The sequence below is a fragment of the Phanerochaete carnosa genome (assembly GCF_000300595.1).
Source record: "Phanerochaete carnosa HHB-10118-sp unplaced genomic scaffold PHACAscaffold_4, whole genome shotgun sequence".
Lineage (NCBI taxonomy): Eukaryota > Fungi > Basidiomycota > Agaricomycetes > Polyporales > Phanerochaetaceae > Phanerochaete > Phanerochaete carnosa.
In genome coordinates this window covers 3,414,071-3,426,447 of record NW_006767631.1, presented here as the reverse complement: position 1 = coordinate 3,426,447, position 12,377 = coordinate 3,414,071, and the positions used below count along the sequence as shown (strand labels likewise).

Here is a 12,377-nt window from a genome sequence, read left to right as displayed (position 1 = left end):
CACGATTCACGTCTTTCATCTTCTAGTCTCGCTTATCTCAGACCATACGCATCGCAGTAACGCCCGGATGTCAGTGCTCAGCTATAGAGCTGTCATAGGCAGCGTACAGTGAAACAGTGGCGCAAACTAAAGCGAAAGACTGGCTAAGGAGACAGTGACGTCAACGGCTGCTGAGCCCTGCATCTGAGATCCCATCAACATCGTCTGGGAGAAGTGCTGAGAAGTGGCGAGTTAATGACAGCTATCAAATATACTTTCTTCTGTCTTGCTATCGACGGTCGAGGCTCCTATAAGACAAATTTGAGGGCTGCGATAGGATCATCAGTCTCACCTAGATTGTACCGATATCTCAAGGATAGACTTGGACTCCATGAGAAATATTGAGCATCTGAGGTGCCCGAACACGACTAGGTTCAACAATTGGTATGTGAGGAGGTGCTGAGAGAACGCTTGCCCTATTTTACGTGTCAATCCAAGAATACAAGCTGCAATTCGAGTAAATACAACCGAGTCCGTCGAAGCTTTCGATATGTAGGGCGAGCACCCTAGAGCTTGCTCTTCTCCACCTTCTTCACATACGCGACGCCTTGGCTGAGGCATATTTTCCCACTATCGGTGTCTTTGGTCACGAACGCAACCTCCGTAGTGCCGTCAGGGCCCGGGCCCACCTCCCAGACGGAGGTCTCGAGCGCATCGCCGGGCTTGACCGGCGACGAGAATCGCACGGCGAAATACCTGAGCGAGTCAGGCTTATTCCCGCCAACGGCGGAGAGCACCGCACGCGCCGCGAAGCCGAACGTCGAGAGCCCGTGCAGGATAGTGCCCCCGAAACCCGTAGCCTGTCCTATCTTCGGGTCTGCACGAGACCGTGTGATCACGTGAGTAATAACGCGAGATCAATAGCGCGAGATCAGGACATACCGATATGGAGGGCGTTGTAGTCGCCACTAAGTCGGTAGATGGCCGCCTGCTCTGGGGTAGTCTTGTCTCGCACGACGTAGTCGGGTTCGCGATTCTTGGGGATATCCTTGGCTGGATAGGGCCCTGCAATCCGCTTGCTAAACTTCTGGCCGGTCGCTTTTGCGCCTAGGTTGAAGGACGAACCCTGAAGGATAGTCAATAAGTTATTACGACACCCGGAATCGTGATGGTCCGGCCGATTATACTGTTGTGGGATGTGGATCTCTGGAGTGACACGTAGAATACTGAGTGTCATCCCGCACGACCCTGAAATGCCTCGTGGCAGAGTCGCGCGGCATAGCCGCGTCATGATCAACCAGCACCAGCGAGTCCTGCAGACTCCCCGGCACGATGCACCCCAAGCACGATACCGGGACGCTCAAGCGTGGCTGCACTCACATAAAGTTTGGCGTAGACTGTGCCGCGAGGGCCCACGAGGAGCGTCTCAGACTCGATAACAATGCCGGACTCTGGGCGCAAGACCTTGTCAGCACAGCGCGACGTGCGTTTCTCCCGTAGCACGTACTATTCTCGCTCACGCCCACGATGCGCTTCTTGAGCTTCCAGCCAGGTCCGCTGACCTCCGGGATCGGCTTTAGAATCTCGATAGACTGCGTGCCATGGACCTAACGACGCATCCGTTAGGAGTGGACGCCACAAAACAGGAAACAACCGAGGACATACTCCACGGTTAGGGTCGAACTTGGGCAGACCGGGGGCGGTCGAGCCTCCAACGCGTTTCCTGAAGTCGTTAATGTCTTGATCCTCGCCCTTGAATTGAAGGACGACGGGGTACGTGGGGAATGGCGCCCAGTCACCGCCTGGACGTGTAATCAGAAGGAGATGCATCTCGGATGCAGTACAACCTACTGAGTTCTGAAGAATGGGGTCTAAGTCAAATGCGGATTGGGGGGAGGAAGCTTGACACGTACCGTTCACGAGAGCCTGGTCGGTCGCTTTCGCACCGATGCCGACAGCGTAGAGGAGCAAATCGCGTTTCAACCATGCGACCTGCATTGGTAAGCACACGCATGGCGTGAGCTGTGAGTTGGCATGCGCCCGAGGCTCGAGGACTCACAGGAAAGTCGGCGCCCTGATGGCCGACAGCCTTCTCCAGATTAATTTCTGACATGTCGCGGCGTTTGACACTGTGCGTGCTGGGTCTTGAAGCTTATGGTCAGGTTCAGGTTTATATGAGCTGCACGGCACGAATCATGCTCACCATGCGCGGTCATGCGCCTCGGCGAGACCGGTTGCCAGACAGCCGGCGAGCGCTTCCAAGTAATTCTAAAGAAAATCCAAAGAAATGTGTTGTAAAATTATATGAAAATGATTGAATCAATCCTCGGGGATGGCGATGCTTCTAGCCTCGTGAACTAGCGTCTGCGATACTGATTCAGGGGCACAAGCGCGTCGATGGCGCAAACGCAGCAGATTTAACGCATCAGGACATGGGCGTCGAGCTCTGAACTCTCTCCAAGCTTCTAATGTTTTTCCGTGAGACCCGTAGAAAAATGATAGCGTTGTGATGGTAGGCAATTGCGGATGTTTGCGAAACAAATGCGCAGAGCACGGGCTGCTTATGTAGAGTGTTTCTGACCATCGATATATTTTCCTAAATATCAGACAGACTCGGTTACTAGTCTGCAGGGCCGGTAGCTCGTCTGGGAGCCAGCTGACTTTGGGGCCGAATGAGCATGGCAAGGAGAGACTGAATAAGGCGACTAGTGGGTGATTTAGTTCATCGTATTAAAAGCGACTTCGTGGGCGTGCCGACGACCCGAAAGGGTCCATTAAGCGACCAGGATTCAGATATCATACTAAACCTTGGTTCCAATCTCCCAGGTCGAAACTCTGCCTGCTTCGCTCTTTCTGCCCTCCACGGGAGGCTATATCTTGACATAAGTCCGCCAGGCCCGCCCTGCTCGTCGACGCGGCGGCTGCACACCCGAGACTCCGAAGCTCCTCATTACCTGCTTCCGCGAACCTTGATCGCCCGCAAGATGGCGAATTACATACCGTACTCAGGCTCGTACCGCTCTTACGTGACGCCCCAGCCCGAGGCAGACTGTGATCCTCGACTCGAATTTGCTCGGCCACACGGGACATATGGCGACGATGGCGCGTGGCTCGGCTCCGCATCCTCAACGGCGCCGTATCAGCCCACCATCAGCAGCAGCTCTAGTCTCGCGGGGGCTCTCGACCACGGCTCATCACGGTCTCGACCGCCATCTGCTGAAATATGGCCAGAAAACGAAGTGTTGCCGATGGCGCCCCTCACATACAGCCTGCAGGAGCTTGAGATCACGCACAACTACGCGGGCGCAGGGTACGCGCAGTACGATGTCTATCCGTGCAGCTGTAAGCATTCCTAGCATCGGTTGTGGCGGTTGCTTAATTATCATTCTAGGGGATGGGCGAGACATGATAGTCGACAGCTACGACAGCCCGACGTTTGTCACGGACGTTGACGCCATGGAGACCGAACACAGCTATCTCAACGGTCAGCTCATTCCAACAGGCACGACCCATTCACCTACCCCCAGTGTATGTCTGCTTGTGACTTTCCGTCCGCTTGCACTAAGCACACCCGTGCGCAGAGCATCTTTACACAGGAACCAGCAGTAGCGCCGCCCGCCCGCCTGATTGTTCCATGCCAATCATTTCCCTTTCAGCCCACACGCAGCTACACGCTCGAGGGTGCGGTGACACCTGTGGAGAGCCGCAAACCACCGCGGTCGCCGAACAGCGCCAGCCCTTCCATACCGGCGTCGCCATCTGTCGCATCAGTCAGCACGATTGATGCCACCGAGACCGAGTCCCCACGAATGGTACCGCCCAAGTCGCCTAGCGTGAAGAAGGAGACGCAGGTCGTCGACGCCGCCGCGGTGCTGCCCCCCGCGTCGCTGCCACCGTCGACGCTGATGACCAAGTTCTCGACGAAGCCGCCCTTCCGCCACGTCCCGCCGCCGAAGCCTCTCAAGGCGGAGGCCGACGCTGGCGTAAATGGCGCATCGACGAGCGCACCCGGCGCGTCGGGCCCAGCCGCAGCCGCGGGAGGGGCCGCGCCGAAGAAGAAGCCAGCGATGGCGTGCTTGTTCTGCCGGGAGCGAAAGATATGCTGCGGGCCGCCCGCGCCTGAGAGCACAGACGCGCGATGCAAGTACGTGCTCTCTCTCTCTCTCTCTCTCTCGCGGCTGAGTGTTACCGGGCTGTGCTGATGGCGTCGGTGCTGTAGGCAGTGCATCAAGCGGGACCAGCCGTGTACGTTCCCGACCGAGTGTCGGCGCGGACAGCACAAGCGGACGCCGCGCAAGGCGACGATACATGCGCTCGCCGCCGCGTCATTCCCGAACGACGAGGCCCTCGCGGATATCATCGTCCACACCGGCGAGCAGTCGCCGACGCAGGTCGAGTCTGCGACAGGTGCCTCACAGATCCAGGCGAAGGCAACGACCCAGAAAGTCAAGGCGGCCAAGCGCGGCCGCAAGACTCGCGTGAGGCCCCTGGAGGGTATATCAAAATTTCTCGACAAACCGATTGTTTCTTCCCCTTCTCTGTCCCCTCGATCTGACACTTGATTATCTTTTCTTACTTTTTCACTTTTTACCTTTTTACTTTCCTCTCCGGGTCCTGGGCTCTCATCTGCCTGCTGGTATCGCTATGATAGTGCCTTCTCAGTATCTCTGGAACATGCTCTCCCTCGTTTATGTTTTCGCGTGGATCCTTAATGACACACACCGCTCTATTCTGACGTCGCGCTGTCTCGCTGTACAATTTCTTCTGATTATCCTCCCCAGCTAGCTGGTGTCTAATGTGTACGTTACGCTTTAGCTCGCACGCAATGTACATAATTAGTCCTCGCTCCACCCGGCGCGCACGGAAATAATACGCCCCCTCCTGATCGACCAGATGTTTCCTTGCGAATCGCGCCCCTGGCGAGCATGCGAGACCTACAAGGGCGGAAAGCGTGCTAGAGTCTGGCGCTGAGCTTCTGCAGGGTCACACGGGCGTGGTCGGGGCTCCGCAGGCGTGTCCAGATCCCGCATCTTCCAAGCCTAAAGACAGGGTGCGGAAGGCACCTACCTGCGAGCGTCATGCCAGGGTAGGCTATGCGTTTTACTCCTTAGAGAGGCGGGTTCTCAGGAGACTATCAGGCCCTTGGCAGGACGAGGGAAACAATTGACTCAAGGGAGCGGAAAGGGCACAACATCGGGCGATTTCTATAGATGGCGAAGTTAGATTTTGAATGATGCACAGCCATGAGGAAGATGGTGGGCAGACTGAGCAGGTGGCAGCTCTGGGCTACGATGCGACGTTCGGACGATGAGATGGCCCGGCTTCTGATGCCTGTCTCACCAAGCCTGAGGCCTGAGGGTCGTGTGCTGGGATCCAGGGCAGAGACTGTGAGAATGGTCTGCGATGACGCTAGTGTGCTCCGGCGCACGGCGGCGCAGCGTTCTATCCGCACGCAAAGGGACGCAGAGTTGCCTACGCACGCGAGGATTGATTGGGTTATCCCGAGATCGAGCTGTGAGAGTAAGATTCCCTACGGAATCGTAGTGGGGCAGCTGACGCAGGTAGAACAATGGTTCAGAGACTCGCAATGTTGAGAACTTGGCACGACGGGCCTTTCGACGATTAGCCCCGGGTTTGCAGCATGGCCCCCGCGTGTGCAGAGGCAGGGAACACGTCAATGTGCCTGTGAGAAATGGTCTACCAGCACGTAAGAATTAACGCCGCGGACCAGCGAAGATACAAGAGGAAGTGTGCATTGCACAGAGTGAAGGGTTTCATTAATCATAGCGTAAACAGACTATATGGTACATGGCTGTAGAACGCAACTGGATGTGATCCTGGGAAAGCAAGCTTACAACTGTACCTCTTTTCTCAAGTCCACGGAGACTTCGCGCTTGCTTTGTACAAGGTGTCACAAGGTGCCCCACGGGTTAGACACCGTCGCTGCTCGCTGCCCGTGCCAAACGATTGAGGGTGGCAGCTACTTGACATAGACGTCAATACAGTTCCAGAAGAACTTCGTCATCGATGCTTGATGCAGATACTTCCTCCCAAAGCGGCCCACAGTGGGAGCATGGACGTGGTAGAACTCCGGAACGACGCGGTTGAAGTGAACTTAGTAAGTTTGTTTGGAGGCTCCGTCATCGTCATTGAAATTTATTCCGAGTTTAAAGTATCGGCTTCATATTTATCTAGGAGAATGATTGCGTGTGCGTTGCAAATATTTTGCACGACTCTAAGACTGTCGTGCTCGCATCGTATGTCCTCGCTTTGTAGGTCCACGTTTTGACCTGTGTGTTGATATATTAGGATGGCAGGAGGCGTGCAGATGTCTATAAAGAGCATACCTCGCATCAATGATCACTTCACAACCGCAAAGAGTCGTGGCCGGAGCTTCAGCTTTAGTGCGCACGGCAATTACCGGCTGCATTGTGACAATCTTGCGGCGCGATATTCCTTCATCGCTGCCTAGCACTGGGTGTCGAGGATGCATGGTGTATAAGAAACCAAGAACGTAAGTAAATTCAATATTGCAGTTCACAGGGCGTCATAGGGAGAGAGGCCCAGAAAAGGTGACTTGTAGGAACAGATAGACATACCCCGCGAAGCAAAGGGGAACAATTTATCTGAACCTGGTAAGAGTACGGCTGGCCGATAACATGTGACAAGTGCAGTCAAAGACGTCGCATCCGAACTGAATCTACCTCGCAGAGCCAGTATTCATCCGCGCTTCATTATCGGATGAAGGAATACTGGATATTCTTCGGTGACGTACGTGCACGAGAGTCGACTTGCAGGACATCGCTTGCATGCCACTGCAGATCGTCCCTAGCTTCCCTGATCGCGCATGGGTGTCGTGCTACCTGACCGCGTGTTAGAGCTATCCGGTCAGGAATAGATGTCATACCTCGAGTGCGTAGATTACCCGCGCTTGCACCGATAGTTTTGTCGGCCGCGGTCCGTGGCCCTCCTTTGACTCTGGCCAGGCTGGTCTCACATAGCGATCTGAACTGAAAAGAGGCGATGACGACGTGGCAGTCCGACGTTGGCCGGCTAAGATTATCTGGCGGTTCGGTATAGCACGCCGGCTGGAGGAGGGCTGACGTTCATTATAATTGGGGTCACACATCGAGGCTTGTGCCTCCGGCCCTTTGCACTCCGCCTTCAACCGTCTCTCACACTCACGTCGACCATCTGACCTCGAAGTCTGCGTTGAGAACGCTGAAACTTTGGAGGGTAGAACGGAGACAACTGTCCGAAGATAATGTGGTTGGCGGTCAGGAGCTGTGCGGCGCTTGCCGATCCTGATTCGGTAGTCAAGTCAAGCGGTGCGTCGTCAGAGCCTTTCAGTCCCCACGCTCACCTTGAGCTCATCCCCGTTCCCTTCGCCAGTCAGCGCCTTGGCCAACGCCCTGAGCGTTGAGAACGCTGCTCTCGTCAACGGCACCGTCAGCGCCGGCACAGGCACTGTTACACGCGTACTCTTCCCGGCGTTATCTTTTACCATGGGCGACCTCTTTTCCCTCTCCTTCCTCCAGATTCTCTCCGTCCTCTCCTTCCTCACCTCCGCCCTCGCCCTCGTGCGAGTTGGCTCCGTCTCGTTCCACCGGCTGTCGCACAAGTTCGAAGCTCAGACGCAATCAATGGGTGTTGCTAGCGACAACAAGGCGCCGATATGGAACTGGAGCATCGGCGGGTCGTTTTCACTCGGTGCCCTCATCGGGGAGGATGAGGAGGAGGAATTATGCACGACTGCAGGATACACTGGAGGTAGCGAACTCATGCGAATGGACTGGCAAATGAGCAAGCCGGTAACTGGTACGTCTCGGTCCCACCATCCTCGTGTGCTCGATTAAAATTTCTTCTCCCTCTCTTATCTAGTCCACCTACCACCTCGGTACTCTCAGCCGCCAATATCTATGGCCAAGCTCATTATGCAGCGGCATGTAAGTGTCCATAGCGTGAGCTTTCCTTATCAGCCGCTGACATTGGTCGCTTAGTTCCAACGGAAACCAAATCGGTACTTACGACGGGTGCCGTCTGGATCATCGAGACCGGTGGTCTCTTCACGACTGACTCAATCGGCGTAGCCGCCGTCTTATAAATATACTCAAATGCTGCGTAACAGTAGCCACACCCACACTATGCATCTCATGACTCTGCACGAGCACTTCCTGTCTTTACGCTCCATGACGATACAGACCACGGACCACGGCTATTTATTCTTCTCTCTGCGCAGTCGGCTGGGGCTCTCTCTCTTGGATTGCATTTGGATATTAGAGCACTGATAGCCGTATCTTAAAATATTTACATGGACTACAGCATTCCTCTGACTGTTGTTGTAGATTACTGTACACGGTACTTACTCTACCATAGCTCTGTATCTCTGACTTTCTCTTGCATAATACCCCTGTGTTCTTTGTATCTTGTCTTTCGGATGTCTGGTCTGCATGTAGAGATCGATGGATCTAGGTGTCTTTTGACGCGCCCTCCGATGGGGCCCTTCCGGTCTTGTCCCCCGAATTCATCGTCGAGCTGGTGGCATGGTGCTTGCATTCACATGTGTAGGCTCAGTGTACCTAGCTATTCCGTACCATCATCTCATCCACCAAGTCTATCACGGAGGCTCGATATCCATTGGATTGTTCTGAACAGGACATGTTGACATGTCCGGACGAGATACACTTCATTTGACGTAGGCTGTGAATAGCCATGATGACAACCACTTGCGTAGTGAGTAATCCATTACTATTCGCTGTGTCTTATGACTTCATCTATTGTCTTTGTAGGTACCATCTGTCCGCTGAGCGCGGCTGCGTGACCACGTACAAGGTTTAGAAGCTTCTTGAGGCCCTACTAGGTCGTCACGGGCCCAGCTCTCCCATATAACAATCACGATACCTAGGAGAAGCGTCCGTGCTCCGCGATTAATTCTATCAGAGTTTTCACATTGACTCGCAGCTGTGATATCGGTACCTGTAATCCCTCTAGTGGCTCATATAAACATACGCGGTGACCGCGGGTCGTGTCTTTGGAGTTTCCTTACAGACCAGCGTATCATGCAGTTACCAGCGTCCACGTCCTTCCGACCTTGCGGAATAGCTCACGTGCGGCCCAATCAGAGCGACGTCTATCTGCCTTTGGAGAGGGCTGGCGTCCATGCGGACGTCATCGATGGTGAGCAACCAGTACATCCAGTTTCCCGGATACTGATACATGTATGACAAGTTTCTGCTATTGTCACCATAACTCAGCACTTCTGGCAATACTCACCTGATGGGCTCGAGCGCGCCAAATATATTTTTCCCGTCCCCGCACGCGCCGCGGTCTGTGCATTCAAGATGACCGCGGCGGATGGCATGGTTATCACAGCAATTGCGAAAGAGAAAGAGAAGGCCAAGCGAGAGCATGAAGCTGCCATCACCCAAGGGTATATGACTGGTCTCGTCGAGCATGTCGACGATGACGGTGAGATCACCGACTCGTCATGTTACCGCCCAGCACCGTACTTACAACTCGTAGTCTTTTCCATCTCTCTTGGAGCACTTCCCGGGCAGCAAACGATCTCAACCGAGATTACCGTATGTTCTGTCAATAAAACTAGGCGTATCTTTGCTGATCCCAGATAGTATGTCCTCGACCTCATGGACGACGATATCTTGGACCAAGTCAGGCTCCAAATTCCCATGTATGTCGGAATGCGCTACGGGACTTTGCCCGAAGGCATGCAAGGCGCGCATCAGGCCCCTCCCCATCGTATCAACATCTCCGTCGACGTGCGCATGCAGGGCACAGTGAGAAACATCCTCAGCCCGACATACCCTTCAGTCATTCTCTCGGACAGTACCGCGGTATATGCGTCCCGCAGCGCTCATTATTTCTCTGCAGACTTCTTGCAACGGGACTTCGTTTTATCCATTCTGGCCGACGGGCTGGACGCGCCGCGGTGCTTCGCACAGAGGGCAAAGAACGGATTCACGGCAATTCAGCTGAACATCGTCCCGAAGTTTAACCTGCAGCCGATTCCGCAGCAAGAATACATCTTCCTCGTGGACCGGAGCGGAAGCATGGGCGGGAGCAGAATCCAGACCGCGAAGAAAACGCTGGTGATGCTCCTCCGGGCTCTCCCTAGCCAGGGCACCCATATCAACATCTTCAGCTTTGGGAGTCGGTGCGATAGCCTGTGGAATCGGAGTGTGCTGTATGATGAGAGCGCGCTTGGGATTGCTGTGAGTTCAAAGCGACTTGGATGACGGAATTGGTGGCTGATACGGCTGACGCCCAGACGGGATATGTGGACAACATGTGGGCGGATTATGGGGGTACGGAGACCTTGAAGGCCCTGAACCAAGTGTTTAAATCTCGTAGGATGGACACGCCAACGGCCTGCTTTGTCTTAACCGATGGCGAGGTAAGTTCAACAAGATGAAGGCCTGGACAATTCTTTGATGATGCTCCATTCAGTCGCATGATACCAACCGCATAATTGAAGCCGTCGACAAATCCGTACAGAAGGCGCGGCCCAATGCGAGTCTCCGGGTGTTCACCCTCGGCATCGGCAACACAACGTCCAGCGCGGTGTGCGAAGGCATCGCTCGGGCGGGGAACGGTGTCTGCTTGATGGCCACAACCTCCGAGAGCATCGTTGGAAAATGCTCGAAGCTAGTGCGCGCCAGTCGGACGTACATCCTCAAGAACGTCTTTGTCGACTGGGGCGTCGGCACGGACTTGAACAGGCTGAGGGCTGTTCGCCAGGCACCCGCACCAGTCTCGGCCATCTACCCCGGAAACCGGTTCATTGTCTTTGCGCTCGTTGAGGACGAGAAGTTTACACTTCCGAGAGAAGTCGTTATCCGCGCGCAGCGCGATGGACAGGGCGAAGTGCTTCAGTTCCGTATTCCGGTGCAGATTGTCGAGTTCCCTCCCGACCACCCACACCCGCAGTTGATTCCTACTCTCGCCGCTCGCCGCATTATCATGGACCTCGACGACAAAAGCCGGACACAATGCCCTCCAGACATCAAAACGACCGTAATCAAGCTTGGCACGGAATACCAACTCGCTAGCAAGTTCACCTCGTTCGTCGCCGTCGACAGGCGCACCGAGGAACAAATCATGGGACAAATCAGGGAAGGGGTGAGATTGGGGCTTCCAAGATACGTACCACCATACGACCCCACCATTGAAAATGACAGTGGTGAGGAGGAGTGGGATGCTGTAATACCACAAAGCGTTGACTACAGCTTGCTGGAGGCACGAGGCCTGCCGCGTGCACGGGGCGCGCCGCCACCGTATGGTGCTACACCTCCAGTACCAACCGTAGTCTCCGCTCAGCCAGCAATGGTCACACCTAGTTCCCGTCCGGGAATGGTTGCACCTAGTTTTCGTTCGGCGAGGGCTTTCGCATCTCCAGCCGAGGGTGCTCCCGTCATCATTCCTCCTGTGGGAGCCCTAGGGGTCTCTCCGGCAGGGTTTGTGCCCGATGATCCTCTCGCAAGGGCCATACACAATACTTCTCGCGCGGGGGCTAGTATGGTACCCGCGAAACGAAACAGCGCGAACCTTGGCTCGTCTCTCAAAAACGCCCTTTCCGGCATTTCCCTGCGCAGGTCCTCAGACGCATCCAGCCCATCGTCGCCACAACGCCGCAGCAGCGGTATCTTCGGTAGCCTCCGCGGTGGGTCATCCTCGCAATCTGCTCCGCCGCCAGCGACCAGCCACGCTGTGCGCAGGCAGCAGGTGGACCCGGGCCCTACGTCTTACAACTTGCCACCAATAATAATGATGACGCGAGATACTGAGCCGGTTGCGTCCCAACCGTTATCCTTACATGCTTTCTCAGAGGAGTACGGGGCGTCTCCTGTCACCTCGCACACCGCCGAGGACATGGTCGTCGGGTTGGTCCGCTTTCAGTCGTTCGACGGGTCATTCCCGCCTACAGCGCAGCTCGAGGCGATCGTCGGGAAGAACTTGCTATCTGAGGCGGAGAAGCTGGAGGTCGATCCGAAGGTGTGGGCAACGGTGCTCGCGGTCGCGTACCTCAAGAAGTACATGAGGGACCAGCCGGAGCTCTTGGACGGTCTGGCGGAGAAGGCGATGGAATTTTTGTCTCGGATCCAGAATGACACCTTGCAGACTTTGCTTGCTCGCGCTGATACCTTAGTTGCGTGAACTCATACTCGTTCTCATCTACTTAATTCGTGCATCGTGCATATGTGGATCATCGACTCCCAGCATGTAGCAAGGACTTTAATGTCGGGTTCCTGCATGTTACTAGGTTATTCTGGCTGTCAGTATAAAGTCTGCAACAATCAAAGTGCCACCAGAGATAAGTCTAGTCATGCGGCGTTATGGTGGTATCCGACGGACTGATAAAGCAGGTCGGCATCCGGCACTCA

General features: G+C 55.0%; 5 protein-coding genes across 5 annotated transcripts; 4 read left to right on the top strand and 1 right to left on the bottom strand.

Moving 5' to 3' along the window:
• Positions 1–80: 80 nt before the first annotated feature.
• PHACADRAFT_254910 (uncharacterized protein) lies at positions 81–2,126 on the bottom strand. The gene is made up of 9 exons (XM_007395000.1): positions 2,039–2,126; positions 1,893–1,971; positions 1,831–1,836; positions 1,645–1,781; positions 1,487–1,586; positions 1,360–1,430; positions 922–1,105; positions 332–856; positions 81–268 (listed from the first exon to the last, which is right to left on the bottom strand). The coding sequence occupies exons 1-8, from the start codon at positions 2,090–2,092 to the stop codon at positions 546–548; spliced, it is 942 nt and encodes a 313-aa protein (XP_007395062.1). The 5' UTR covers positions 2,093–2,126; the 3' UTR covers positions 81–268; positions 332–545.
• Positions 2,127–2,818: 692 nt separating this feature from the next.
• On the top strand, positions 2,819–4,852 carry PHACADRAFT_254908 (uncharacterized protein). The gene is made up of 4 exons (XM_007394999.1): positions 2,819–3,321; positions 3,371–3,507; positions 3,561–4,123; positions 4,199–4,852. The coding sequence occupies exons 1-4, from the start codon at positions 2,964–2,966 to the stop codon at positions 4,539–4,541; spliced, it is 1,401 nt and encodes a 466-aa protein (XP_007395061.1). The 5' UTR covers positions 2,819–2,963; the 3' UTR covers positions 4,542–4,852.
• Positions 4,853–5,892: 1,040 nt separating this feature from the next.
• PHACADRAFT_254906 (uncharacterized protein) lies at positions 5,893–6,284 on the top strand. Its single transcript, XM_007394998.1, has one exon. It carries the CDS (start codon positions 6,053–6,055, stop codon positions 6,266–6,268), a length of 216 nt encoding a protein of 71 aa, XP_007395060.1. The 5' UTR covers positions 5,893–6,052; the 3' UTR covers positions 6,269–6,284.
• Positions 6,285–7,195: 911 nt separating this feature from the next.
• On the top strand, positions 7,196–8,862 carry PHACADRAFT_254904 (uncharacterized protein). The gene is made up of 5 exons (XM_007394997.1): positions 7,196–7,307; positions 7,372–7,797; positions 7,861–7,925; positions 7,980–8,712; positions 8,769–8,862. The coding sequence occupies exons 1-4, from the start codon at positions 7,244–7,246 to the stop codon at positions 8,067–8,069; spliced, it is 645 nt and encodes a 214-aa protein (XP_007395059.1). The 5' UTR covers positions 7,196–7,243; the 3' UTR covers positions 8,070–8,712; positions 8,769–8,862.
• Positions 8,863–8,970: 108 nt separating this feature from the next.
• On the top strand, positions 8,971–12,288 carry PHACADRAFT_254902 (uncharacterized protein). The gene is made up of 6 exons (XM_007394996.1): positions 8,971–9,156; positions 9,208–9,447; positions 9,502–9,560; positions 9,609–10,208; positions 10,265–10,390; positions 10,444–12,288. The coding sequence occupies exons 2-6, from the start codon at positions 9,321–9,323 to the stop codon at positions 12,148–12,150; spliced, it is 2,619 nt and encodes an 872-aa protein (XP_007395058.1). The 5' UTR covers positions 8,971–9,156; positions 9,208–9,320; the 3' UTR covers positions 12,151–12,288.
• The last annotated feature ends 89 nt before the right edge of the window (positions 12,289–12,377 follow it).

Coding starts and splice junctions, on each gene's coding strand:
- PHACADRAFT_254910 (XM_007395000.1), bottom strand. CDS start 2,092: ATGTCAGAAATTAATCTGGAGAAGGCTGTCGGCCATCAGGGCGCCGAC. Junction 1,587..1,644: donor AGTTCGACCCTAACCGTGGA/GTATGTCCTCGG, acceptor ATGCGTCGTTAG/GTCCATGGCACGCAGTCTAT. Junction 857..921: donor CTACAACGCCCTCCATATCG/GTATGTCCTGAT, acceptor GGTCTCGTGCAG/ACCCGAAGATAGGACAGGCT.
- PHACADRAFT_254908 (XM_007394999.1), top strand. CDS start 2,964: ATGGCGAATTACATACCGTACTCAGGCTCGTACCGCTCTTACGTGACG. Junction 3,322..3,370: donor CGATGTCTATCCGTGCAGCT/GTAAGCATTCCT, acceptor TTATCATTCTAG/GGGATGGGCGAGACATGATA. Junction 4,124..4,198: donor AGCACAGACGCGCGATGCAA/GTACGTGCTCTC, acceptor TCGGTGCTGTAG/GCAGTGCATCAAGCGGGACC.
- PHACADRAFT_254906 (XM_007394998.1), top strand. CDS start 6,053: ATGGACGTGGTAGAACTCCGGAACGACGCGGTTGAAGTGAACTTAGTA.
- PHACADRAFT_254904 (XM_007394997.1), top strand. CDS start 7,244: ATGTGGTTGGCGGTCAGGAGCTGTGCGGCGCTTGCCGATCCTGATTCG. Junction 7,308..7,371: donor TTCGGTAGTCAAGTCAAGCG/GTGCGTCGTCAG, acceptor TCCCTTCGCCAG/TCAGCGCCTTGGCCAACGCC. Junction 7,798..7,860: donor AATGAGCAAGCCGGTAACTG/GTACGTCTCGGT, acceptor TCTCTTATCTAG/TCCACCTACCACCTCGGTAC.
- PHACADRAFT_254902 (XM_007394996.1), top strand. CDS start 9,321: ATGACCGCGGCGGATGGCATGGTTATCACAGCAATTGCGAAAGAGAAA. Junction 10,209..10,264: donor AGAGCGCGCTTGGGATTGCT/GTGAGTTCAAAG, acceptor GCTGACGCCCAG/ACGGGATATGTGGACAACAT. Junction 10,391..10,443: donor TTGTCTTAACCGATGGCGAG/GTAAGTTCAACA, acceptor TGCTCCATTCAG/TCGCATGATACCAACCGCAT.